General features: G+C 51.5%; 1 protein-coding gene across 1 annotated transcript; it reads right to left on the reverse strand.

Moving 5' to 3' along the window:
* Window positions 1-869: 869 nt before the first annotated feature.
* On the reverse strand, window positions 870-22,602 carry RBM17 (RNA binding motif protein 17). Its single transcript, XM_047754745.1, has 12 exons — window positions 22,472-22,602; window positions 16,159-16,296; window positions 12,866-12,982; window positions 9,054-9,220; window positions 7,948-8,045; window positions 7,295-7,351; window positions 6,253-6,394; window positions 4,311-4,462; window positions 3,206-3,279; window positions 2,698-2,796; window positions 1,609-1,681; window positions 870-1,479 (listed from the first exon to the last, which is right to left on the reverse strand). Exons 2-12 carry the CDS (start codon window positions 16,279-16,281, stop codon window positions 1,376-1,378), a joined length of 1,206 nt encoding a protein of 401 aa, XP_047610701.1. The 5' UTR covers window positions 16,282-16,296; window positions 22,472-22,602; the 3' UTR covers window positions 870-1,375.
* Window positions 22,603-22,894: the final 292 nt, after the last annotated feature.

The following is a 22,894-nucleotide window of genomic DNA, read 5'->3' on the forward strand; positions in this document are numbered from 1 at the left end:
CAAATTTATTTCACAGAATACATGCACTTTTGCCTCAAAAGCGGAGTCTTAATTTTACTCAGTAAAATGCTACCACAAGAGAAAACATTACTCTTTTATTTATGTTAAATAAAAACATGAGAAAATCCTTTTTTAAAAAGGGTCAGAATATTCCTTATGTCTCCAAACAAGGTCCATGGATGCAAAGAAATGCCGAGCGCGTCTTCCCCCGCAGGGTCACAGCGCGCTCTTGTGCCGTCGTGGTGACCGCGAGACCACGGGGCACGACCGGCAGGTGCCGCCGCGGGTAAGTCACATGCAGCGCTGGGGCAGGCGAGGAACAGAACACCGGACACGACCCTTCGGGAAGCACTTCCTGCTCCGGCAAGGATTCGCGGCGCCAAGTATTTTTATCTGGTGTCTGCTTTGCGTCCTGCTCAGTGTTTGCACTTGACCGTACCATCATCCACAATTCCAGACTCGTACTGGTGGGCAGTACAAGTCAGGCAGGTGACGTGGCTCAATTTTATAAATCTTAAAATTAGGTATGAGAACTGACACTACTGCAAGTTTTGCCAGCAGACACGTGACCCCAAGGAAACAGCATTTCCACAACAGAACTGGGCCCATTCAGTGTCCCTAGGAGGCGCTGAGCTAATCTGTCCATCTGGTCTAAAGACTAGGCTTGACGCTCTGAACACAAATGCTATGTTTATGATTTCTACACCCAAATACCCCTAAATCCATCACAAACTATAAGCTGACTTGGCTTAACTGAAAAGAGCTTCATCCAAACAGGTCAGGGAAGGTTCACAATTCTTCAACCTTCATTCAGGCCGTAAAGAGGTTTCTACGACTGGAGCCAGAAGAATTTCTCTGTTAGAGAAAGCTGAGCTTTTCACCTTGGGCAGAATGCCAAGATGAGACTTTATTATAGAATTTATGAAGCTACAGTTTAGTAACTGGCAGGTTTTATTAAAATGAGTCAAAAAAGGAAAGAAAGAAAAGCAAAGGGTAACAACCCCACATCCCAAAACTGTCTAGATTTTTTAGTGCAAGAAATACGTATCACTGAAGCACTTGAGAATTATCGTGAAATCCTAGCAAAAGGGTGATCACCTCCGAAGTGGTAAGAAAAGGGGAACAACCAGAGAGGCACACAGATTGGTTTTTTGTTTTGCTTTGTGTGTGTGGTTTTTTTTTTTTCTTTTTAAGGATTTTTTATACTATATTAAAAAACTCCACAAAATAAAAAAGGGATCAGTCAAGGTAAGTGTCAGAGTCCTCCTGGAGTCTCTGTGCCACAGCCGAGCGGGCTGGCTGGCGCATTTTTCTCTTCTCAGCGTGCAGTTCATCAAAGGATCTTTGGAGATGACGTGGGCTCTAGTTCTTAAAATCAAACTTGTTCTGCCAAATCCAAGACCCTGAATTTATCCAAGTTGTAGAAACATGCTTTGACCACCCGTCCACCAAAATACCTCCCATTCAGATCGACAACAGCTAGAAGGCAAGCAGAGAGACACGCCGTTAGGACAGGGTCTGTGAGACATCACAGAGCACGTTTTCATCGTCAAGATTAAGAACTCAAACGCGACGCTTCAGTTCTTCACAGTCGGCTGTACAACTCACCTTTAATTGCTGATTCGACCCTCTCAAACTCTAAAAATATGCGTACTGCCTCATCATCAGGGGCCCCCGGGATCTGGAAGGGAACGTGTAACAGGTCACGTGATCACCTGCGAATTCACCGAACCTGAGTTTTCTTCCACAGATGATTTTTGTCAGAGTAAGTTTCCCAATTATCGCCACACACAGACCCGTCAAATCGCAAGGGGATCCGTCCTCCGTGCCTCGTGGAAATGTGCCCAACGTCTCTCTCTGACAGGCCCTGCCTTAAGCGCTGGGAACACACGGCTCAGCAGGACGGCTCTGCCCTTTGGAGGTCCTGTGCCTCGGACACGCAGACACGTGATCATGCCGCCGTCGCACAGCGACTCGATGCAGGGGAGAAGCTGCAGCAGGAGCGGACACCACGCTCGCAGGACCTGCAGTCTGTCTCTCACCCTGGCCTGAGCTCCCGTGGGGCTTTGAGGGCCACTGCGGGCCCCGCTGCAGCTGTGTGGACGCAGCTCCGGTGGAGCCCCACACCCCCAGGCACTCCCCAGGGGGGCTGTCCTCAGTCTTGCAGGCCTGAGCCCAGTCTGGGGGCCCGTGCCCTCCCCCGGAATCCCACCCACGCGACTCAGGGCCCTGCTCGCATCCGACACTGCTCCCAAGGCCGTCTCTGTTCTGTGCTGACCGAGTCCTGCGCTTGCTGTCCCCTCTGAGTCTGGGGACGAAGCATCTCATGTCACCGTTTGTCTGTGTTTCTTCTCTTGAGCGCATCGCCGAGGGCACGGACAGGCTTCCCCATCCCCAACGCTCTCAACGTGCTGTCGGGCTGTGGGGGGCCCCAGACACACACTTGCCAAATGAATGACACCCAGGCACATCCCAGTCCCTGAGCCACGGAGCACACCTCAGTCACAAAACCAGACGTTTCTTCACCACCTAAACTGAGGTCCTCCCCGCGCTTATGTCTGAAACTGTTCCAAGTGCCTTCGACAGCACGACAAGGTGTCCCACACGGCACCGCACACCCCGTCCCTATTCGTAGACAGTATGTGGTGACTGCCACTTATAGTCTGGGTTATAAACATCAAAAGAAAGCCCTCTTACTTCAAATATCACACATTTTCCGACTTTGCCGTACTTCTCACACTCTTCCTTGGTTTCCACCTCCAGGTCTTCATCGACCTCCCCCGCGCCGACCATGTTCTAGAGACACAAACACACACAGACGGTCCAGTCCTGAGCAGAACTGGCTCCCACATGAAAGACACGTACAGATACCTCTCATGACAGCGGGTGTTCCCAAACCCAGGTGACACAAAGAAAACGCTCATCCCAAAAGCACCCCAAAGATGGTATTTCTTTAAAGAAAATAAAAACATACAGTAAGCTTCCTAAAGAGCCACGTGAGCAACTCTGCAAGCATCAAAATGTATAAACCAAGCTGAACTTCTACCAATTTCAAACATTTTCGAATAATTACTCACTGGAGTCCTCAACCCTGTGTTTAGCAGAGACCTAGCAGTGGAATGCGAAAACCAGTCTCACGTGGCACCTGCCCCAAAGCATCGTTTCCGTTTTCTTCAGGGAGGGCAGACAGGCCTCCCCTCCTTACCCTTAGCAGGACCACCTTCGTAGGACACTTAAGTATTTCAGTCAGTGGATTTGAGTCCGACTTCTTGGCTGCATCTGTGAGAAGACATCATCAGACACAGACGTGTTAGCCCCGCGCCTAAGCTACAGAGAAGAATTTGAATGCAACAGCCACCTCCACGGTTTGGGTCCCACGTCTAAAGCAGCTACACAGTCTCTGAGCTAAACTGCAGCTGGGCTGGGCGGAAGCATCACTGCTTTGCCATACATTTTCACCAGGACTCCTGGTTTCACCAGACTCCCTGACTTCTGCATTTCCGCCGAGTCCAGCTCCTAAAGGGCTGACGGGGCAGTGTGCTCACAAGCCTCCAGGTGAGCCTTGGCCTGGAAGTGGCGAAAGGCCTCAGCCCGTGTGACCAGCGGTTCGTTAGCCTGCCACCAGCGGGCCAATTTCAGACACCCCCACAGGTCGGGCATCTGCTGGCTTCCGGAACCAGCCGGAGAGGCTCGCTGCCGCTTCCGGCAGCTGTGCGCGGCCGGGGCGGCCAGAAAACGTCTCTTCCCTCTGCAGGTAAAGGCGTTCCGCTAAGCTGACTCAACACGAACTCCGTTCTGCGGCTTGAATGCTAAGTCACGTCTGCCTCATCCCAACACGCCCACACTACAGAACAGACTGTACCAGTCCAGGGAGGACAGGACAGAAGTGGGCATCACCCGCCAAAGACTGCGAGGGAACACTACTCCCGCGGCAGTCACCCGCAGGAAAACGAGCGCCCACACTCGGAACGAGAGGGGGGGACAAAGGGAAAAGCAGAGGAGCCTTGGAGGACGGAGCGCGAGCAGACGGAATCGCTGCCATCCTGCACACGGCCCTGCCCCTCTCGCCCTAAAAACATAACCACGGCTCTAGCAACGGAACACGGCTCTGCCTGGCGGGAGCGGGCACGACGTGATCGTCTGGGGGCCTGCTCACGTCCGCAGACGTCCTCCTTTTCCATCTCGCCATCTGTCCTCAACTGTTTGTAAAGCGAGCCTCAGGCTTCCCCAGGGCCCCAGGCAGAGCAGGGACGCGTCAGGGCCAGGGACGCTGGTGCAGGCCGGCCGGCCGGGCCTGCAGGGGAGCGCACCTTTCTCGGTGGCGTCGCCCACGATGATCTTGCCTCCCCGCTTGCTGGTCTTCTCCACCGACAGCGCCGTGCTCAGCCCCTGCTCGTGCTTCCCGAGGCCCTGGCCTTCCCGGAAGCCGTACTTCTGCATGATTTTATGTGCTACGGTGCCACTGCGAGGACAGAGAGGGAGAGAGAGACCTGGCATCTCGGCTTACGTCACAAGCACCTCCTTGAGGAAAGAGAGAGCCTGCACCCCACAAGGCCTTTGATGAGGTCACATGTCATTCTCAAGGAGCCGTTAGCCAGGAAGCCGTGGGAGGTTCAGGAGAAAGCGAAGCCGCCAACCCTGAAGTGGGGCACCCGTCTCCGAGGTGAGGGAAACGCTGGTCCCCAGGGAGACCCCAAGGCCTGTGAGAGGACACTGGACGTCCTGGGTGCCCCACGCGGCGCAGCTACGGGGCTCCTGACCAGGTCGTTTAAAAGGGAGCCCGTCAAAAATTACGTATGGTTCAGAGAGCGAAGATGACTGCAACTTTCCAAACAACCGACTTGATCAGTGAGAAGACACTTAGCGACCATCTATTTAAATACATGGAAGTGAAGAAACCGAGACCCAAATGGGCGATGAGCCCAGCAAGACCCCCGACAATGTCCACGGGGAAACCGACAGGAGCCCGCCACTCTGATCTCCCGTCCACTGCCCTGTCCAGTCTTTTCCCCTGCACCGCCAGGGGCCTCAGGGGTCTCACAGGTGCCCCCAGAGACCACTACTCCTGAGGGCTTGAAGCACAGAGCCCTGCTTCAACCCGCAACTGTACCTACAGCACTTCACGTGTGTAATTTCCTCAAACATTTCATCTGAACAAGCTGTCCTAGGGCTGGAAAGACCGAAAACTGCTGGACTGTCCTACACTGCACCTTCCTTACGGATAAAGATCTGCCACGTCTAGGAGTTCTCATCGTGGCTTGGCGGAAATGAATCTGACCAGCATCCATGAGGACGCGGGTTCAATCCCTAGCCCTGCTCAGCCAGTTAAGGATCCAGCATTGTTGTGGCTGTGGCGTAGGCCAGCGGCTGTAGCTCCCATTTGACCCCTAACCTGGGACCCTCCATAAACCGCGGGTGCGGCCCTTAAAAAAAGAAAAAGAGAGAGAGAGAAAGACTCAAATCCTCTGGCAGGGTGCAAACCCCAGGCATCTCTGCAATTCTGACTGGCCCGCGGACGAGGGCACTAAGCACCGTGCCCACGCACACAGCGTGTGATGACAACAGTCCAGCGCTTGTGCCACAGGCAGTGTCCTTCCAGAGAACACAGGACAAAGGCCTCAGTGCAATGCAACACTGCTTCATTTCATAGCCCCGCACAGCACGAGAGAAACAGACTAAACATAAAACACCCTCTGAACCAAAATGCATGCCAAATCCAGTGAGGCTTAAAAAAAAAATCCCGGAGCCCCACCTGAAAATAAACATTAAAACTATTTTCATATGCTGGCAAACAAATTTCTAATTATCATTAGAATGACTAAGAGCTTTTAGACCAAAGGTTCAGAACCATGATTTTAAAGTAAAGGTCATTTTATCAAGGAAAAAAAAAAGAAAAGGAAAAAACAGATCTCATCCACCCTGTGGACACAGCGTAAGTCAACTCTAATTCTCAGGAGCTACTTTATTTGCTCATTCATGTCACAAAACTCAGTATCAGCAGTGACCGGAAATGGTTCCTACCTGGAGAACACAGTGTCCAGCGTCTAAATCACTCAAACTCCCATGAGAAGGCCTCGCGTTTCGCACAGAACAGAGGCGTGTCCTGCCGGACACGCGCCTGTGGCGGGAGCACTGCTCCTCCTGGGGGAGGCGGTGTGACGCACACCCCATGCCCCCCACCCCGGACACCCTCACCTCCAGACTCACTCATCTACCCAAAGGGCCAAGGCCTCCCTGCAGCTGCACGGTTACCCCATGTTGGCGAGGAAGGAGTTGCCCGGGCCGGTCGGGGATCTGGGTCTGTCCTGTTCCTCGTACACCGGGGGAGGGATAGCAGCTTTGGAAGACTGTGAACGGGGTCTCGAGTCCTCTTCGTAAGGGAAGTCTCGGGGCACTGGTGGAGGAAAACAAAGCCAGTTTATCAACATGCTACAAAACAATTCTGAGCTGCACTTGAGTCTTCTGCAGGCTCCAGCAGACGCCATCAACCCCTGTGGCTCCCACGGCATCCTGTGCACCTGTCCTACAGTCTCGCGAGTCTCACACCCACGTGAGCCTGGCGGCAAGAACGGTCTCCGAGGTGGGGGTGGCAGACTCAACAGGCAGCTTCCCAGAGACCCGGATGTGGGGGCCGCACTCTGAGACAGGTTTCAGCTGGGCTGGCTTTCTGGTCGTCGGGTGTTTCCACACAAAAGGCACCTGACATTCCCCGACCTCCCTTCTTTATAAACAGACGTGACGCGCACAGGGCCACAGAGGTGGAAAGCACCAGGGAGGAGGACATTTTCTTGGGAGGTCTGCGTGGGGTCCAGCCCAGATGACCTGTCAGGGCCAATTCCAACCCCAAATTCTAGAGGGAGAACCGGGAGAAGGCGGTTTGGGCGACCTGAGTGAACGCACACAACCCGGGCACCAAAACATCCGACCCAGGGAAGTGCTGCCACCTTGTGGAGGGTCACGTGCTTACCAGCCTGTAAATTACTGGGCACAAAAATTCTAAACCGAGCTGTTTTAACCTAACCCCGAATGTGAAATATCGGAGAAAACAAAACAAGTTGTTTTTAGAAACAAACCAAAAAGGCATCCCCCTGTAGAAGAACCCACGCCTCAGAGACTGGCACATAAACTGGCAAAGGCAGAAGGGGTGGAAGGGAGGACCAGGCCGAGGGCTGGAGCGGGACGGTTCCGGCCACTGCCCTGCCCTCGGGAAGCCCAGCTGGCTGCGGCCAGGACGTCCCCCGACTGGGCTGCAGATGCACGTCTGGACAGAAGGAGGGGAGAGAGAGGTACGTACGCTCTTTGTCCTTCTCCACAAGAGACGTGGGGGGGGCGATGGCAGCGCCGCCCATACCTGCAAAAACATAAATTCCGCTGATCAAAGGCGGGAGATCGCTTCAGAGTCAGAGTCTCAAGGATGTGACATTGCTGCCTGCTGCGTCACACCTCCCCCAGAGGAGGAAGGATGGAGGGACGTGGCTCCGCCCCTCTCACCAAAGCCCAGGGACTCAGAACTGGAATCCAGGATTAAACTTGGTGAAGCAGGCCTCACTGCTTCCCCCTTCCAGGCGAGAAGGAATCGTGGAGCCGCCCCCGGGCTGTGTGGGGTAAAGGACACAACCTAAATCGTGCTGAGAACCACGCTGGGCGGCCCAGAGAGCAGATCTGAAATTCTCAAGCAAATCGCCGTCAACCAGTGGGCGACTAAACCCAGGAAATCCCAGCGTTGGACAGGGCACGCTCGAGAAGGGTCGGGGCCCAGCGACCCCGTGGCACCAAGGACGTGGCTCAGACACGGCGGGTGTTAGAGCTCCGACGCTCACGTGGGTTGCGGGGATCCGCAGAGGATCCCCCAAGTCAGCGCCAACTCAACGACTTATCGAACCGAACGTGAAAGGCCAGAGGGAGAGCCCGCGGCTAAAGCGCCCCGGCCGCGCGCTCCCATCCTACTTCGCTTCCTCCTCTCTCGCTCGTAATCTTCATCTTCGTCCGAATCTGGATCCGGCCGCCGTGAAAAGCCACTGGCCTCATGTCTGTCCTTACGCCTCCTGTGACAACAAAGGAAGCGACACTCATCACAGAGGAGCCAATTTAGAGACACAAACCCAAGGAAGTCACGTGACCTTCCCCCCACACTAAAGGGTTGGTGTGTGTGTGCATGCGCACGTGCCAACAGCTGGCTGAAGACTAAAGTAGCAAAAGTATGAGGAGAACAATCCAGAAGATAGATGGAGCAAATCTGGTAAGTACAAGCACAGCAGCAAGAAAAACATTTCCTTGGAGTTCCCAGTGTGGCTCAGCACTCAACGAATCCGACTGGCATCCATGAGGATGCAGGTTCGATCCCTGGGTTAAGGGTCAGTGGGCTAAGGATCCGGTGTTGCCGTGAGCTGTGGTGTAGGTCACAGATGAGGACTGGATCCCGTGTTGCTGTGGCAGTGGTGTAGGCCAGGGCTACTACCACTACAATTGGACCCCTAGCCTGGGAACCTCCATATGCCCTAAAACGACAAAAGAGAGAGAGAGAGAGAGAAAAGAAAAAAATTTCTTTGATATTTCCCTCTCTCACTTTTAAAGCATACCAAGAGAGCTAACAGTTAAGAAAAGGGCTGCTGCTCTAGAACATGCTTTCACGTCACAAAGTGATTCAACAATGAGAAATAGTAGGTTAATATTTACATAACTATTTGATGATTGATATTCAAGTTTTTAAAAGGAAATAAATCCTCGTTATACGTACTTTCAAAAAACATAAAAGATGTATATGAATTTTAAAACTGTCTGGCTCAAAATCAGTAAGAGTAACATTTTCAGTATTTTAAAGAGTTAGGATTCTAGCAGAGTCACAGCATAAGCAAAAAACTATTACTCAACAGCGAGTTCCTAAGTTACTGTTTTAAGAACACACCCAAATGATCCTGCATCTGTGCCTGAAAGTGGCTCCGATTCTGTCTTCACGCAGGGATGTACACAGCCAGCCCCCGCCCTCCTGCTGCCTGCTCAGATGGGTCACGGTATTTCGAACAAAGAACACCCACGTCCACACGGGGCCTTACTTCTCTCTCTCTTCTATTTCCTTCTGTCTCTCCAGCTCCCGTTGTCGCTGCCGCTCCTCTCGCTGCCGCTTCACCACCTTCTCGTAATCGTTAGGAAACATGGGGTCATACTCATCGGCCAAGGGGATCAGAACTTCTCCTGCGGAAAACCCACTGGGAACAGGGTCCTGAGGAAGGGAAAAGGCCAGAGTGAGCTCCAGCCTCCGTCCCGGAATCTTACTCAAAGATTCCGGTCAAGGAACCGGAGGGTCAGAGGGGCCCTGAGGACCCTGTCTGCCCGTCGTCCAGATGAGGGAACAGACGCCAGAGGAGGTTCAGTGATCTGACGTGGCTGCACATCTAGCTCAGGAGCAGAAGACGGCAAGGAACCCGCCCAGGTCAGGATTCGGTCCATCAACACCTGTACCAGTTCCCCAGGAGTCCTCGAGGAGCTGCGACCCCCTAACACTGGCATTGGCTTTTAGTGAACACTGCACGCTTCTCTTGTTATGTACATCCATGGAAGGAAAACAACAAAACCACTCAAGAATACAACCATGCCTGTGGTCACCTCCTGGAAAAACGTCAGACTCTGATCACATGGAGACGTGACACAGCAAGACTTTAAAAAAGCACGGAGCATCCCCTCGGGCGTCGTGCCCTCCTCTGGGCCTGTATCCCCTCGCGGGCGGGCTGGGCAGACCCCAAGTCCGCCAGGTGGGGGCTCTCTGCACATCATCACTCCTTTCTCCAAGGCCCACTAGGATCAGCCCGATGACGGCCCCGCTTCCCTTCTATACACCTAGAAACCGGGCTGCTAGTTGAGAAAGAGGGAGTAGCCTTCAGGAAATCAGAGAAGCCAGTGGCGGACAAGGCCCAGCCTACAGAAGCGGGCCTGGCCCCAGGCTGGCGGCCTCCATCCCAGCGGCTCTCGTCGGCCCTGACCTACCCACACGAGGCCTCGCCTTCCTACACGGCCGCACGCTCTCCTGTTCGTTTTCTGAGCACGACTCCGCCTCACTCTGCCTCCACTGGTCTCTGCCAAGGCCCTGGACAAGCCCAGGCTGGCATCCCTGAGCGCCCGGTCTGCTTCCTCTGCCCAGGGCAGGCAGGGTGTTCATAAAATGTAACTGGTATTTGAACACGAAACTGATGTGACAACGGGAGCTTATGTTTAAAGGCAACAGATCTAAACCTAACAATTCCTGGGCTGCACGGTTCAGTTTGACGTTTCTCCCTGTAAACAAATACTTCATGGGTTCCTTCCAATTACAAAATTACAATAACACTTTGACCTGGTGAATAAAAGAAGTTTAAAAAATAACTATAATCCTGTCCCAGGCCTGATCTCTGGAAAATTCACACAAATCTGTTTACCACAGGGCTCTCAAATAAATCTGTAATCCTGTGAAAGACAAGGAACTCGACTTAACATTCTGTGATTACTCATACGGGAAAAGAATCTGAAAAAGAACGGGTATGTTGTGTGTATAACTGAATCACTCTGCTGTACAGCAGAAATTATCACAACTTTGTAAACCAACTATACAAAAAATAAATAAATAAATAAAAGTAGGTTCTTATTTAAAAAACAACCCACAAAGGAACAAGATTTCCTTTCAGTTTTAAGATAGGAGAGGCTAAACCATCAGCCACCCGATTTACGTAGCGTTGCCATCACAAAGCTTCCACCTCGAACAGACTGTCAGCATGGGAGTTTCCTGGTGGCCTAGCAGAGTTGGGGATTTGGTGTTGTCACTGCTGTGGCTGGGGTTCGATCCCTGCTCCAGGAATTGTCAACATGCCACGGGCAAGGCCAAAAAAAAATAAAAATAATAAAATAAATAAATAAAAATGACTAATTCAATCCAACTGTTTTGAAAAAACAAAACAATACAAAACGACACACTGTCAGCATGAAGGTCAATTCTGTCATGTCAAAATCTGACAGCAGACAGCTTTCACTGTATAAACCTGCTACTAAGTTCAACGATGGACCAGCATTCTCTGCTCCAGCGATGAGAGCAGCTTGCGTAAAACCCGAATGCTGGCGAGGGTGGGAGAGGCCCCAAGCTCATGTACTGCAGGCGACACCGTTTACTGAGACCACACGCTGGAAACAAGCTGGCACTGCAACAAACTGGCCGTAGAAGTGACTCATCGCCTCCTGCCACCTCAGGACGTGCATCTGAAGAAGACAACATAAAGCGCACAGAAGGCTCCCTGTAGAGGTGTGCCTTAGTGTTACTCGCGGTGACACAGGAAGGCAGACCCAGACGGCTCTATAACTAGAATACCTGGGCCAAGCAGCACACCCTCACCTGATGGGACTGCTTCACAGCTGGAAACTGGTTATGGAAACTACCTAACAGGAAGGAAAATGCTCACTGATTAATGGGGAGGGGGCGTCATGTGACAGGTTCTAGAACCAGTACTCAGCAAAAGAAGATGACTAACCAGTCTTGAACTAGATAAAGCAAGAAAGAATGAGGTGGGGGAAATGTTAAAAGACAGAATCCTCAAAAACCTTCCCCTGGGGGTGCCTCTCCCTCCTGACGGACTGTCAGCTGCCGGAGCAGCACCAGGTCCTCCGGCCAAGAAACCAGAGGCCCTGCCGGTCACGGAACCAGAGCAAGGTGGGGGGCAGGCGGATTCCAACCCAGAACAGTCCACACTGTGAGGACACACTAAATAAAGAAGAAGGGGCACGTGGCAGGGACTGTCTCAGCGTGCCTGGGGTGGGGGTGGGCTGGGAAGAGAACCTTGCTGACAAACAGCAATAATAGAATATTCTATCTATTATTAGCCATTCAGTCATTTTTCATTAAGCAATGTGTCTGCATGGTGCTCTTTATTATTCTTTGTATTATGTGAACGCCATCTGGGGAAGGCTAAAAGTATATCATAGGGTGGGTGTAATTTTATTTTTTTTTGTAGGGCCACACCGGCGGCATATGGAGGTTCCCAGGCTAGGGGTCAAATCAGAGCTACAGCTGCTGGCCTACACCACAGCTACAGCAACGCCAGATCCCAGCCACATCTGTGACCTACACCACAGCCACAGCAACGCCAGATCCTTAACCCACTGGGAGACCAGGGACCGAACTCACATCCTCATGGATGCTAGTCAGATCCGTTTCCGCTGCGCCCTGACGGGAACTCCCGGGCAGGTGTAATTTTAACCACAGTCTGTGTTGGATCCACTTGTCCTCCACTCTGTACAGTTTTAACTATGATTCCGAGTTACCTTTTCCGTATCCTTCTCATCCTCGCTACCCCATTTTTGGAGCTGACCACATCTGCTTCTTGTTTTGAAACCTACGTGAAACCACTGGGATAATGAAGCCTGAGGTGGTAGAACTATTTTTTAAAATTCTCAATTTTAACTCACAATAAAACAATGAGCACTAAAATTCCTCATAAGAACAAAAATTACAAATGACCCGTGTGTCCGTCACTAGCAAACGGAATCGGGTTCACCCGCACAGGGGATGCAGGGCCGCCACGCACATGCGCGTGTGGCCCTGCGCTTTCGGACCCAGACCGAAGTCCCGACACGTCGAGTGAGAAAGCCAGTCAGGGAGCGGCGGGGGGAGGCCGAGGACGGAAAGCGACTCCAGAACACGAAGCTTTTAAATGTGCGGGGTAGGACTGAAGTCCTGTGTTTTTCTCTTGGCATGTCTCCAATTTCTGATTTTTCTATTCACAATTTTATTTTAAACATATCAATGTTTCCAACTTAGTAAAACGAAAGACAAACTTAAGCTGAAAATGAGCCCAACTGCCAAGGCCCAGGGACGAGGCTGCCAAGGGCCGGGCGCGAGTGCGGTTACCTTGAGGCCGGCGGCCACGTGCGGCGGGGTGTCCACTACCTGGCGCTCGTCCGAGGAGCCGCCCCGCTTCAGATCGATGACTGGGGCAAGGACTGTGCTCTGTTTTGTCCTCTGGCTCTAAAATCAATGAAAAACGAGAAAAGTGTACTTGAGGCTTCCCATTAAAATCCATTCTATTTGTAACAAAGATTTTTTTGGGAGGGGTTCCCTCTGTAACAAATCTTTCAGATATGAGAAAAGCAATCTTAAAATAACTAGTTTCTAATTCAGTTATTAAAATAACCATATACTGGTTTCTTTAGACTTTTTTTTTTTTTTTTTTGCTGTTTCAGGGCTGTACCCGTGGCATATTAAATTCCCAGGCTAGGTTGAATCAGAGCTACAGCTGCCAGCCTACACCATAGCCACAGCAATGGGGGATCCTTAACCCACTGAGTGAGGCCAGGGATCAAACCTGCATCCTCATGGATCCTAGTCAGGTTCATTAGCTACTGAGCCATGAAGGGAATTCCTGCCTTTTTTTTTTTAACAAGGTAAATTTCCTCCATTTTTGTAAAAAGTTTACAGAAAGCCTTATCACTTTTATTTAAATACGCATATCACTTTTATTTAAATATGCATATGAAATAATGCAGGAACAAAGCCCTTCACTTGATTTGCCCTGGGACCCCAGGAGAGCAAATGTGTCACAGCACCTTACACTCTAGCTAGCGTGGATCCTTCACAAGAGACGGGCATGCTTTTATAGCGTGGGCATATACTTGTATAATTATGCCCACTTTTAGTCTAATTGAGTTTATGTTATGATACTTCATAACAGAACAGAACTGTTCCTTGAAGCCAGTCACTTTACAAAAGAGAAGATGAGGGAGTTCCCATCGTGGCGCAGCAGAAATGAATCCAACTAGGAACCATGAGGTTGCAGGTTTGATCCCTGGCCTTGCTCAGTGGGTTAAGGATCCGACGTTGCCATGAGCTGTGGTGTAGGTCGAAGACGTGTCTCGGATCTGGAGTTGCTGTGGCTGTGGTGTAGGCCGGCAGCTGCAGCACCAATTAGACCCCTAGCCTGGGCACCTCCCTAGGCCACGGGTGCAGCCCTAAAAAGACAAAAAAGACACACACACAAAGGAGAGAAGATGAGTCCTTCAAGAATAAAATGCACAAAATGGTATTAGCATTAGAATATAAAGCTGTATTTACATACCTTACATGCAAAACAAAAAGTGCATGAAACTTTCCAAGATTTAAATTAACTTAAAAAAATTAAAATGAAAAATGAGACTTGTTAAGAGTTCTTGCTGTAGCACAGCAGGTTAAGAACCTGACTGTGGTGGGGCTCGGGTTACCTCGGAGGCACAGGTTCGGCCTGCGGCCTGGCGATCTGCGGCCTGGCGCAGTGGGTTAAAGCATCCGGTATTGCTGCAGCTGCAGCTCGGATTCAGTCCCCAGCCCAGGAACTTCCACATGCTGCAGGTGTGCCATTTAAAAAACAAACAAACAAACAAATAGGACCATCTTCCTTTCACATGGAATGAAGGTTTGTCTTAAAAAGACAAAACTGTATCTCTTGAACATGAGGTAGTACTGGTATTGAAAAATTTAAATCTGATAATGATATATAAAAAGGTAAAACCCTGATCAACAGAACCAACAAGACAAATTTAAAGTCAGTGTTACTCGGTGTATCCTAATCCTGAAAACCTTTTCCAATACCCAAGGCATCAAACGTAAGCGATTCAACATTAACGATGCTGGCACTGAAGGGGAAAAAAAAAGCGAACTTGAAAAAAAAATGTATTTTGGAAATTTTCAAACATTAAATCAAGGAGAACAATTAATGAAGTCGCAGGTCTCCACCCGACTCCAGCAGCTATCAACTCACAGCGGATTTTATTCCACGTACATCCCTACCTCCCTGCCCTAGACTGGAGCATTTAAGGGAAATCTCAGAAATTATACCATTTCATCAGTAAATATTTCAACATGTTATCTCTGAAGCAGTTTGGGTCAACTCCTTTTTCCGTCACTGCCTCCTCCTTCAAGGAAGCTTTGCATACATTTTTCCTCCAACCCTGAAACTGTAACACCACACACACGCCGACTTGCTCAGGTCCTTTACGGGAAGCTCTGCTTTACACACAGGAAGAGCAAGGCTTTTTCCCCCCTTAGGACACATAGCTGCGGCACGTGGGGGGTAGAGCTTCTACCGGAGGTGCACGCTCCGCAACAATGAGCCAACCCCAACACCGCTCTCATTCCTTGGGTTTTTTTCTTTTTTTCTTTTCAGGGCCAAACCTGCAACATATGGAAGTTTCCAGGCTAGGGGTCAAATCGGAGCTATAGGTGACCCACACCACAGCTCACAGCAACGCCGGATCCTTCACCCACCGAGCGAGGCCAGGGGTAACCCACAGCCTCGTGGTTCTTAGTCGGATTCGTTTCCGCTGTGCCACGATGGGAACTCCTCCTACGCATTTATTAGCAACATTTTAGTATCAAACATCCAGCAGACCACTGTCCTTAATGTTTTACGTGGTGAACGATTTCGAGGATGGTGCCAACCCCCATCACGACACAACAGAAACAAAACCATTACCCCAGACTGTGAACCTCGACACACTCGTAACCAACCTGAGCCGCGTGGTAACACACACACATTATGACAGCTCGGGAATTACCACAGCTTCGGTCCCAAAGTGCTGCTTCCGAACCACCTACAACAAACAGCAGGCTGCTCCCTAAAAATGCAGGCTCCCCAAGCCCCAACCAGAGCCCATATTTACCAGAGTAACAGGTATTACATAGCCTTTTTTTTTTAAGCTTTGTAGGGCTGCACCCTTGGCATATGGAGGTTCCCAGGCTAGGGGCTGGATAGGAGTTGCGGCTGCCGGCCGACACCACAGCCACAGCAATGCAGGATCCGAGCCACGTCTGCGACCTACACCACAGCTCACGGCAATCCGGGATCCTTCGCCCACTGAGCAAGGCCAGGGTTCGAACATGCGTCATCACGGTTCCTCATCAGGTTCGTTACCGCTGAGCCGTGAAGGCATTACATAGCATTTTACGCAAATTCTCAATCTGACACACACAAGCCTGAGAACTAGAAACCAAGAGCGCTGCTTTCTCTCCGTTGGGCTCCCCGCAGCAGCTCTGTGCCCAGGAGGCAGAGCGACGAAACCACCTCACGTCCTCCTCCTGCCGAATGGCTGGGCCCCGAGGTCGGGAGAGGGGTGGAGGAGGGGGCTGAGCCCGCTCCTGTCAACCCTGCTCCCGCGCGGGGCCACTCCTACCTTGGCCTGCGTGAGGGCTGCCTTCTTCACCTGCAGCTGCGACTGCAGGAGCTTGAAGTTCTTGGACCAGCCTTCCGTCTTTGAGTCGCTGGTCTCCACCCCCAGGTCATCGTACAGGGACATGGTCTCAGCTTGATGCTGGAAGACAAGGGGGTCGGGTTTTCAGAAGGCTGCTCAAGGGGAAAGAGTTCCAGTCACTCCGCGACGACATGATGCAGCACCATGGAATTTGCGAGGTAGGAGGTAGGTGACAAGATCACCAGGTCCAGGAACATTCAGGGACAGAGGCCAAGACACTGGGCTTCACCAAGCAACATCCTTGCTAATACGCAAAGTTACACCCAGGTATTATTTTAAAAAAACCCTCCAGAATGGACTGTCCTATGTATACGGTCTTGCAATCAAGTAATTCATGAGTGCAATTGTTCTGTTCTATAGCACAGACTTAGGAAAGACGGAAGTTCTAGATTCGGGCATTAGTAATCCCATATATCCAATTTCTTAAAAGTTCGAGCTGTGTCAACAGCAGAAAGTAGAAGCCTTACAAAAACAGCAAATACCGGAGTTACCATAGTGGCACAGCAGAAACGAATACAACTAGGAAGCATGAGGATGCAGGGTTGATCCCTGGCCTCGCTCAGTGAGTTAAGGATCCGGCATTGCCGTGATCAGTGGTGTAGGTCACAGACATGGCTCAGATCTGATGTGGCTGTGGTGGAGGCTGGTAGCTGTAACTCTGATTAGACCCCTTGCCGGGGAACCTCCACATGCCCTAAAAAGCAAAAAAAAAAAACAAAAAACAACAACAAAAACCCCCCAAAAAACAAAAAACAAAATTCCCTTTGGGGAGGAAGCTACCCTTTTATTAAAGAAAAATTTAGGAGTTCCTGTCGTGGCGCAGTGGTTAACAAATCCGACTAGGAACCATGAGGTTGAGGGTTCCATCCCTGCCCTCGCTCAGTGGGTGAAGGATCTGGCATTGCCGTGAGCTGTGGTGTAGGTCGCAGACGTGGCTCAGATCCCACGTTGCTGTGGCTCTGGTGTAGGCCAGTGGCTACAGCTCTGATTCCACCCCTAGTCTGGGAACCTCCACATGCCACAGGAGCGGCCCTAGAAAAGGGAAAAAGACAAAAAAAGAAAAAAAAAAGAGAAAAGTTTAAATATACGCTTGAAATTAAAAAAAAAATAGAAATGATCTCACAGATGTGACGGAAGCGAGTTAGATTTCTTCTTTCTTAAAAAAAGTTTTGGCTGCTGCATGCAGCAGCTTGATGTGGGGTCTCAGTTCCCAGACTAGGGACTGACCCCAGGCCACGGCAGTGAAAACACTGAATCCCAACCACCAGGCCACCAGGCCAGTCCCCAGGGTTAGATCATTTTAACACCCAGACCTCCTTGTATCCACCAAGAAGAATCTTAGTCTTCGACGGCGGTGACTACAAAGAGACAGCCAACAATCTACATGTGAGCGACCAATACCTGCCACCCCAGCAGACAGAGGAACAAGAGGACGACGACATCAGAAGGACGAGAGCCGGCACTTAGGAAGCCTCGTCCCACTGGAGTGGACGAAGAGCAGCACCTGCTACAGAGGCTCAGGACCACGAAAGCCGAGGGCACCTAGAAGGGGGACCAGGGACCCTGGAGATAAATCTGCCCAGGTCAGAGCCGGTCAGAACACAGCTTGTTCTGGTAAATCTCTCTGCCACCCTTAAAAAACCTTGACATTCGAAACCACACGTCCCACTTCTCAAAATAAGAAATCAGGAGTTCCCGTCGTGGCGCAGTGGTTAACGAATCCGACTAGGAACCATGAGGTTGTGGGTTCGGTCCCTGCCCTTGCTCAGTGGGTTGAGGATCCGGCGTTGCCGTGAGCTGTGGTGTAGGTTGCAGACGCGGCTCGGATCCCGAGTTGCTGTGGCTCTGGCGTAGGCTGGTGGCTACAGCTCCAAATGGACCCCTAGCCTGGGAACCTTCATATGCCGCGGGAGCGGCCCAAGAAATAGCAAAAAAAAAAAAAAAAAAAAGACAAAAAAAAATCAATCTCTTCCTTGCAGATGGAAAGAGAAGAAAACTTTGACTGAAATCTCTAAATTGCAGACATTCTTAACCCAGGTAGTTTCTGACCACGGACACATTCCAAGTCTGTCAGTTCCCAGGCTCGGACCGCATCCTGCACTGAAATCACGCCACACAACTCCTGTGCTCGTGTGTGTCTCGGGGAGGGAAGGTCACAGAGTCAAGAAGGGAAACATTTAATTTCCCGGGTCGTACTGTCTGACCCTGGGCAAAGCTCCTCCATTCTCCCAGGCGCCCCGGGCCGAAGGAGCAGCGGTGACCCACTCCCTCCGCGCAGCTCTCTGCCCGCGTGCCAGCACCGTTGAGTCTTCCCCCTTCCCGGATGTCTGAACCCTCAGGCTGCCTAAAAGCCCTGAGCTGAGACTTGGACATGAAAGGCCCACGGCAGCACAGGAGGAGGCGAGGAGCAGCAGAGCCCTCGGCGGCTCCATAACTCACCTGCACTAGCGCAAGGCCTACGCAGCCTCCTCCTTCAGGCCCGGGTGACAGCCCACCTGCTCGGCTGACAACAGTGCCAACCATCCCCTAGAGTGTGTCCCGCAGGGAGTGCCCTCGGTTTGCCTTCAGTGCCGAACAAACCGGGTCTCGTGAGCTCTAAGCGCGAGCCACGCGGGAGCCACTGAGGCTACGTCAAGAACGAGCGCGTCCGAGTGCGGCCCGTGACCTAAGCACGGCTGAAATCCCACCCCATCTTCCAGGTTTCACAGGGAACGCCCCGGGTCCACCCCAGAAGCCACTGTTTTAATCCAGGCCATCACAAACGCCACGAGAGCCTAGATCCAGTGACAAGCGTCCACAAGACCGTACTTCCTCTAGCTCCACTCCACACGGAAGCTCATCCGTCAACAACTCCATGGGACCTGCCGCGCTCTGCAAGCTTTGGAAGTTATTATACAGCTGTACCTTCGGTTCACTTAAAGTTCCCCGTTCCTGTTCTCAAACGCTTTAAAAACACAAACACGTGAAACGGATGTCACCCTCGCAGCATCCGCTGGCTTTTCTGTAACCCGGGGCTTATTAATCAGATCTCCGCATCACGGTAAACGCAGAAGTGCTTTCCTCCCTTTTCTCCTTTTCATTTATCTTCAAATTCACAGAACTGGATTAATCACAGCAACGGCACCCTCGTTATTGCACACTTACGACCTGCTTTAATTAATTACCACAACGCTACAAGCCGAGGACTCACCACCCAAAAGAAGAGACATGGTCTGGATAAGACATCACTCAACCCCCAGGGCCCGCACCCCGTTCAAGTGATCCCCCCGGCCCAGGGGTGAGCAACTTGAGCCCCGCTCTGTTAATTCCTTGCTTCCCTCCTTTTGTATAATTTTGTTTACAAAGCTTTATTGCATCAATTCCTTAGAAGGTGGGTATGTCTTTAATTCAGCTGCCTTAAGCACGTGTAAATATATCATACACAATTCACTCACTCCAGCGCAAACACTGAAATGTAACAGGTGCACAGACAAGGCCGTTAGGCCTGAAATTAATTAATGCTGTGACGGCTTTCAGATAATATAGCACTTATTTCATGAAGTCTGGTGTCAGGTAATAAAAATGCAGCACTTTCTAACATTTGGATATACTTTAAAAAGTCAGGATCAAATACCAACAGCTGATTTGTATAATGTCTTTAAGAAACCTTCTAACTATTTACTTCTAAACACCATTCTTTGGTTAACACATCTTCCAGGAAGTCTCTGTGTGGCACAGCGGGTTCAGGATCCAGCATGGCCACAACTGTGGCGCAGGTCACAACTGCAGTGCAGGTTCAATCCCTGATCCAGAAACGTCAACATGCTGCAGGTGCAGCCAAAAAAAAAAACCTCCAGGTATGCTTTTTTTCCCCTTAAAAAGAAACACGGTAAACATGGTTCTGCCAGAAGAATGAGGATTTTTCAAGATTCTACCTAAGCTGCCAAAGTATTTTTTACTACATGTGCAACTGGCAGAAAAAGAATACAGACATCTTCTCAGAAGCATTCCACTCACTTGCCTTTCAAGTGCGTCTCTGAAGCCTCTGTGACAACCCCCCACATAAAAGCAACTGTCCCTGAACACATGTGTCTCTCGCTATATCATCAGCCCTTTAAAGGTAAGGCCTGTTCTGTCTTCGCCCATAGAAGCACCGTAAGTTTTACACCATAATTCATGGGAGAGAAACTACCCTCACCATACAACTAATAATGAGTCAAAGTTTGAGCTCTGAGCACCTAAAGAAGTGGACATGGTAAGAAAAGACCTTTTATCACTAAATAGACATTCATGTATCAAAAATCAAAAACGAATCCTAAAGGACACGCCAAGTGCTAGACACATGGACACAAAGCAACAGGAAAGGCCACGAGGGTGGTGCATGCTGATGCCAACAAAAAAGACAGGTAATAAGAGGCATCACTTCACGTGTAAGATGTGTGACTTCCTAAAGAATTTTTAAATGTTCCCCCGTACCTCCAGCTCTGACCCCTTGTCACAGTTTAGTACTTCCATTCATTCTCATAGACGCTATAACTGCCCAAGTACATAGGCTGGAGTGTCCGTGAGTCACCTGTAACTCAGGTGTGTAAGAGAGCATCCTTCACTATCCACTAGTACGGAAGACTTGGGAAAGGAATACCAGCCCTGACTGTCTGCTCCTTGAATGTAATTTAAAACAAGCCAGGTAGGAGCTCCCACTGTGGCCCGGCAGAAAGGAATCCAACTAACAACCATGAGGCTGCGGATTCGATCCCTGGCCTCGGTTCAGTGGGTTAAGAATCTGGTGTTGCTATGGCTGTGGTGTAGGCCGGCAGCTGCAGCTCCGATTGGACCCCTGGCCTGGGAACCTCCATGTGCTACAGGTGTGGCTCTAAATGGCAAAAACAAAAGCAAAACAAAAAAACAAGCCAGGTAAAGAGACACCCACTTTACAAAGTTGCATTTGGAAACACAAGACAATTCTCCAGATTCCTGTTTTCTGTAAAGTCTGTCCGCAGCCATCAGAGAGCCCCACGGTCAGCTCCTCAGTGCCCACACCTCTCCGGCCGGCTCACCGCCTACTCACTGTTCTAAACTGCACTGCATCCATCTCTTGATAAGGTTCTAAAAAGAAAACACCCTCAGTTTAAGTTACTAATATCCTGCACTCCCAAAATGTCTTTGTGTTTTATAATCAAAACGTCTGTGTCCTTTACCCCATAAAACTGGAAATTGAGTAGCACTCTTTAAAAACTCTGTTGGAGGAGACACAGTCCTCACCTACTTGAGGATGTTGCGTTTCGCCCTCGTCCAGAATGTCCTACTTCCCACCCATCCCCTGCCTCTAGCAATAAATCCCTTCCACGGCTCTCCCTTACTGACTTCTCCCACCTTCTTGACCTGACCTGACCTGCCCTCTTCAAGCCTCTCTGCCTTTGCCGCAGTTTCCGAAACGCGCTAAGACGCTCGGCCTCTGCCACCCTCGCACTTATTTTTTCTGCAGGAAACCGTTCCCCCATCTTGCACATCGAACCAAAGACCTCCAAGGTTCAGTTATAAGCCTCATTCCCTCTTGGAAGCCTTTCCAGACCCCCCTCCAGTCCCTCAGATCAACCCATGCCTTTATGCTTGTTTCCCGAAAGACCAATCTTCCAGACTGTAAGGACAGAGGCTTATTTATCTTGCAGCCACTGTTCGTTCCTGACATACGGTCTGGGTAAAGGGAGATGTTCAAAAGAAGCTTGGCGATTGGGCGTGAGAGCTACAACGCCGCTTTGCACGGACGAGGGCAGCGCTAGAGCCGGAGTCCCGTCTTCCCGCGCGGCCAGGTGAACCCGGGTCTCCGAGAGATGTCCACACCTGGATTCCCCGCTCTGCGGCCGGGGGAGGAAACAGCTTCCTTCCTCTGCACCCTCCAACCGGGAGGGGTGCAAGCGTTCGGGGCCACAGGTGACCCAGGCCTGCCCACCAGGTCACGGACCCGGCAACTTTCCCCAAACACGCCCGCGGGGCCAGAAGAGACGAGGACACACAGACGGAAAATGAGAATCCGCGAGAGGAGACCGGGCCCGATAACCCGGGCAAATAAGGGAAAGGGGCGGCGGGGCGCGAAGGGAGACGCGGAGAGTCGGCCGGGGCCAGGCCGCCTGAGGCGAGGGGATGGCGGCTTGGGGACGGCCTGGGACCCCCGGCCCTCACGGCGCGGCCGAAAGCGGCGGCCTCGCGTCCAGCGCCGCCCGGGAGGCGCCCGCCCCCTGCCCCGGGCGCCACTTACCCGGTCCGCCCGGCCGACGCTCCCGGGCGGCCACGCACCGGGGCCGACGCGCCGCGGAGACGGCGGGCAGAGCGCTCGGCGTCAGCCCCCGACGGCCGGACCGCTCCGGCGCCAACCCCTACGCAGAGTCCGCGGGCCGCGCGGCTGCGCGGGGTCACGGCGTGTGCGGCTGGGAGAGAGGCACGCTGCGCCTGCGCCGAGGACGCCCGCCCCGCCGCGCGCCCCCTGTCCGCGGGAGGACCTCATCGCACCGCCACCGCGCCCGCGTCCCTCTCTCCCGCCAAAAGATGTCGCGGTGTCGCAAGGTTGCCACATTTCAGTGACACCCCCTCCCACTCCCCGCCATAGGGAGGAGGACGACTGGTGCAGGGCTGCGAAATCATCCCGCCGTTTGGGAAAGCTGAAAATAAATGACAATAGGAG

Source organism: Phacochoerus africanus, chromosome 12 (genome assembly GCF_016906955.1).
Source record: "Phacochoerus africanus isolate WHEZ1 chromosome 12, ROS_Pafr_v1, whole genome shotgun sequence".
Taxonomy (NCBI): domain Eukaryota; kingdom Metazoa; phylum Chordata; class Mammalia; order Artiodactyla; family Suidae; genus Phacochoerus; species Phacochoerus africanus.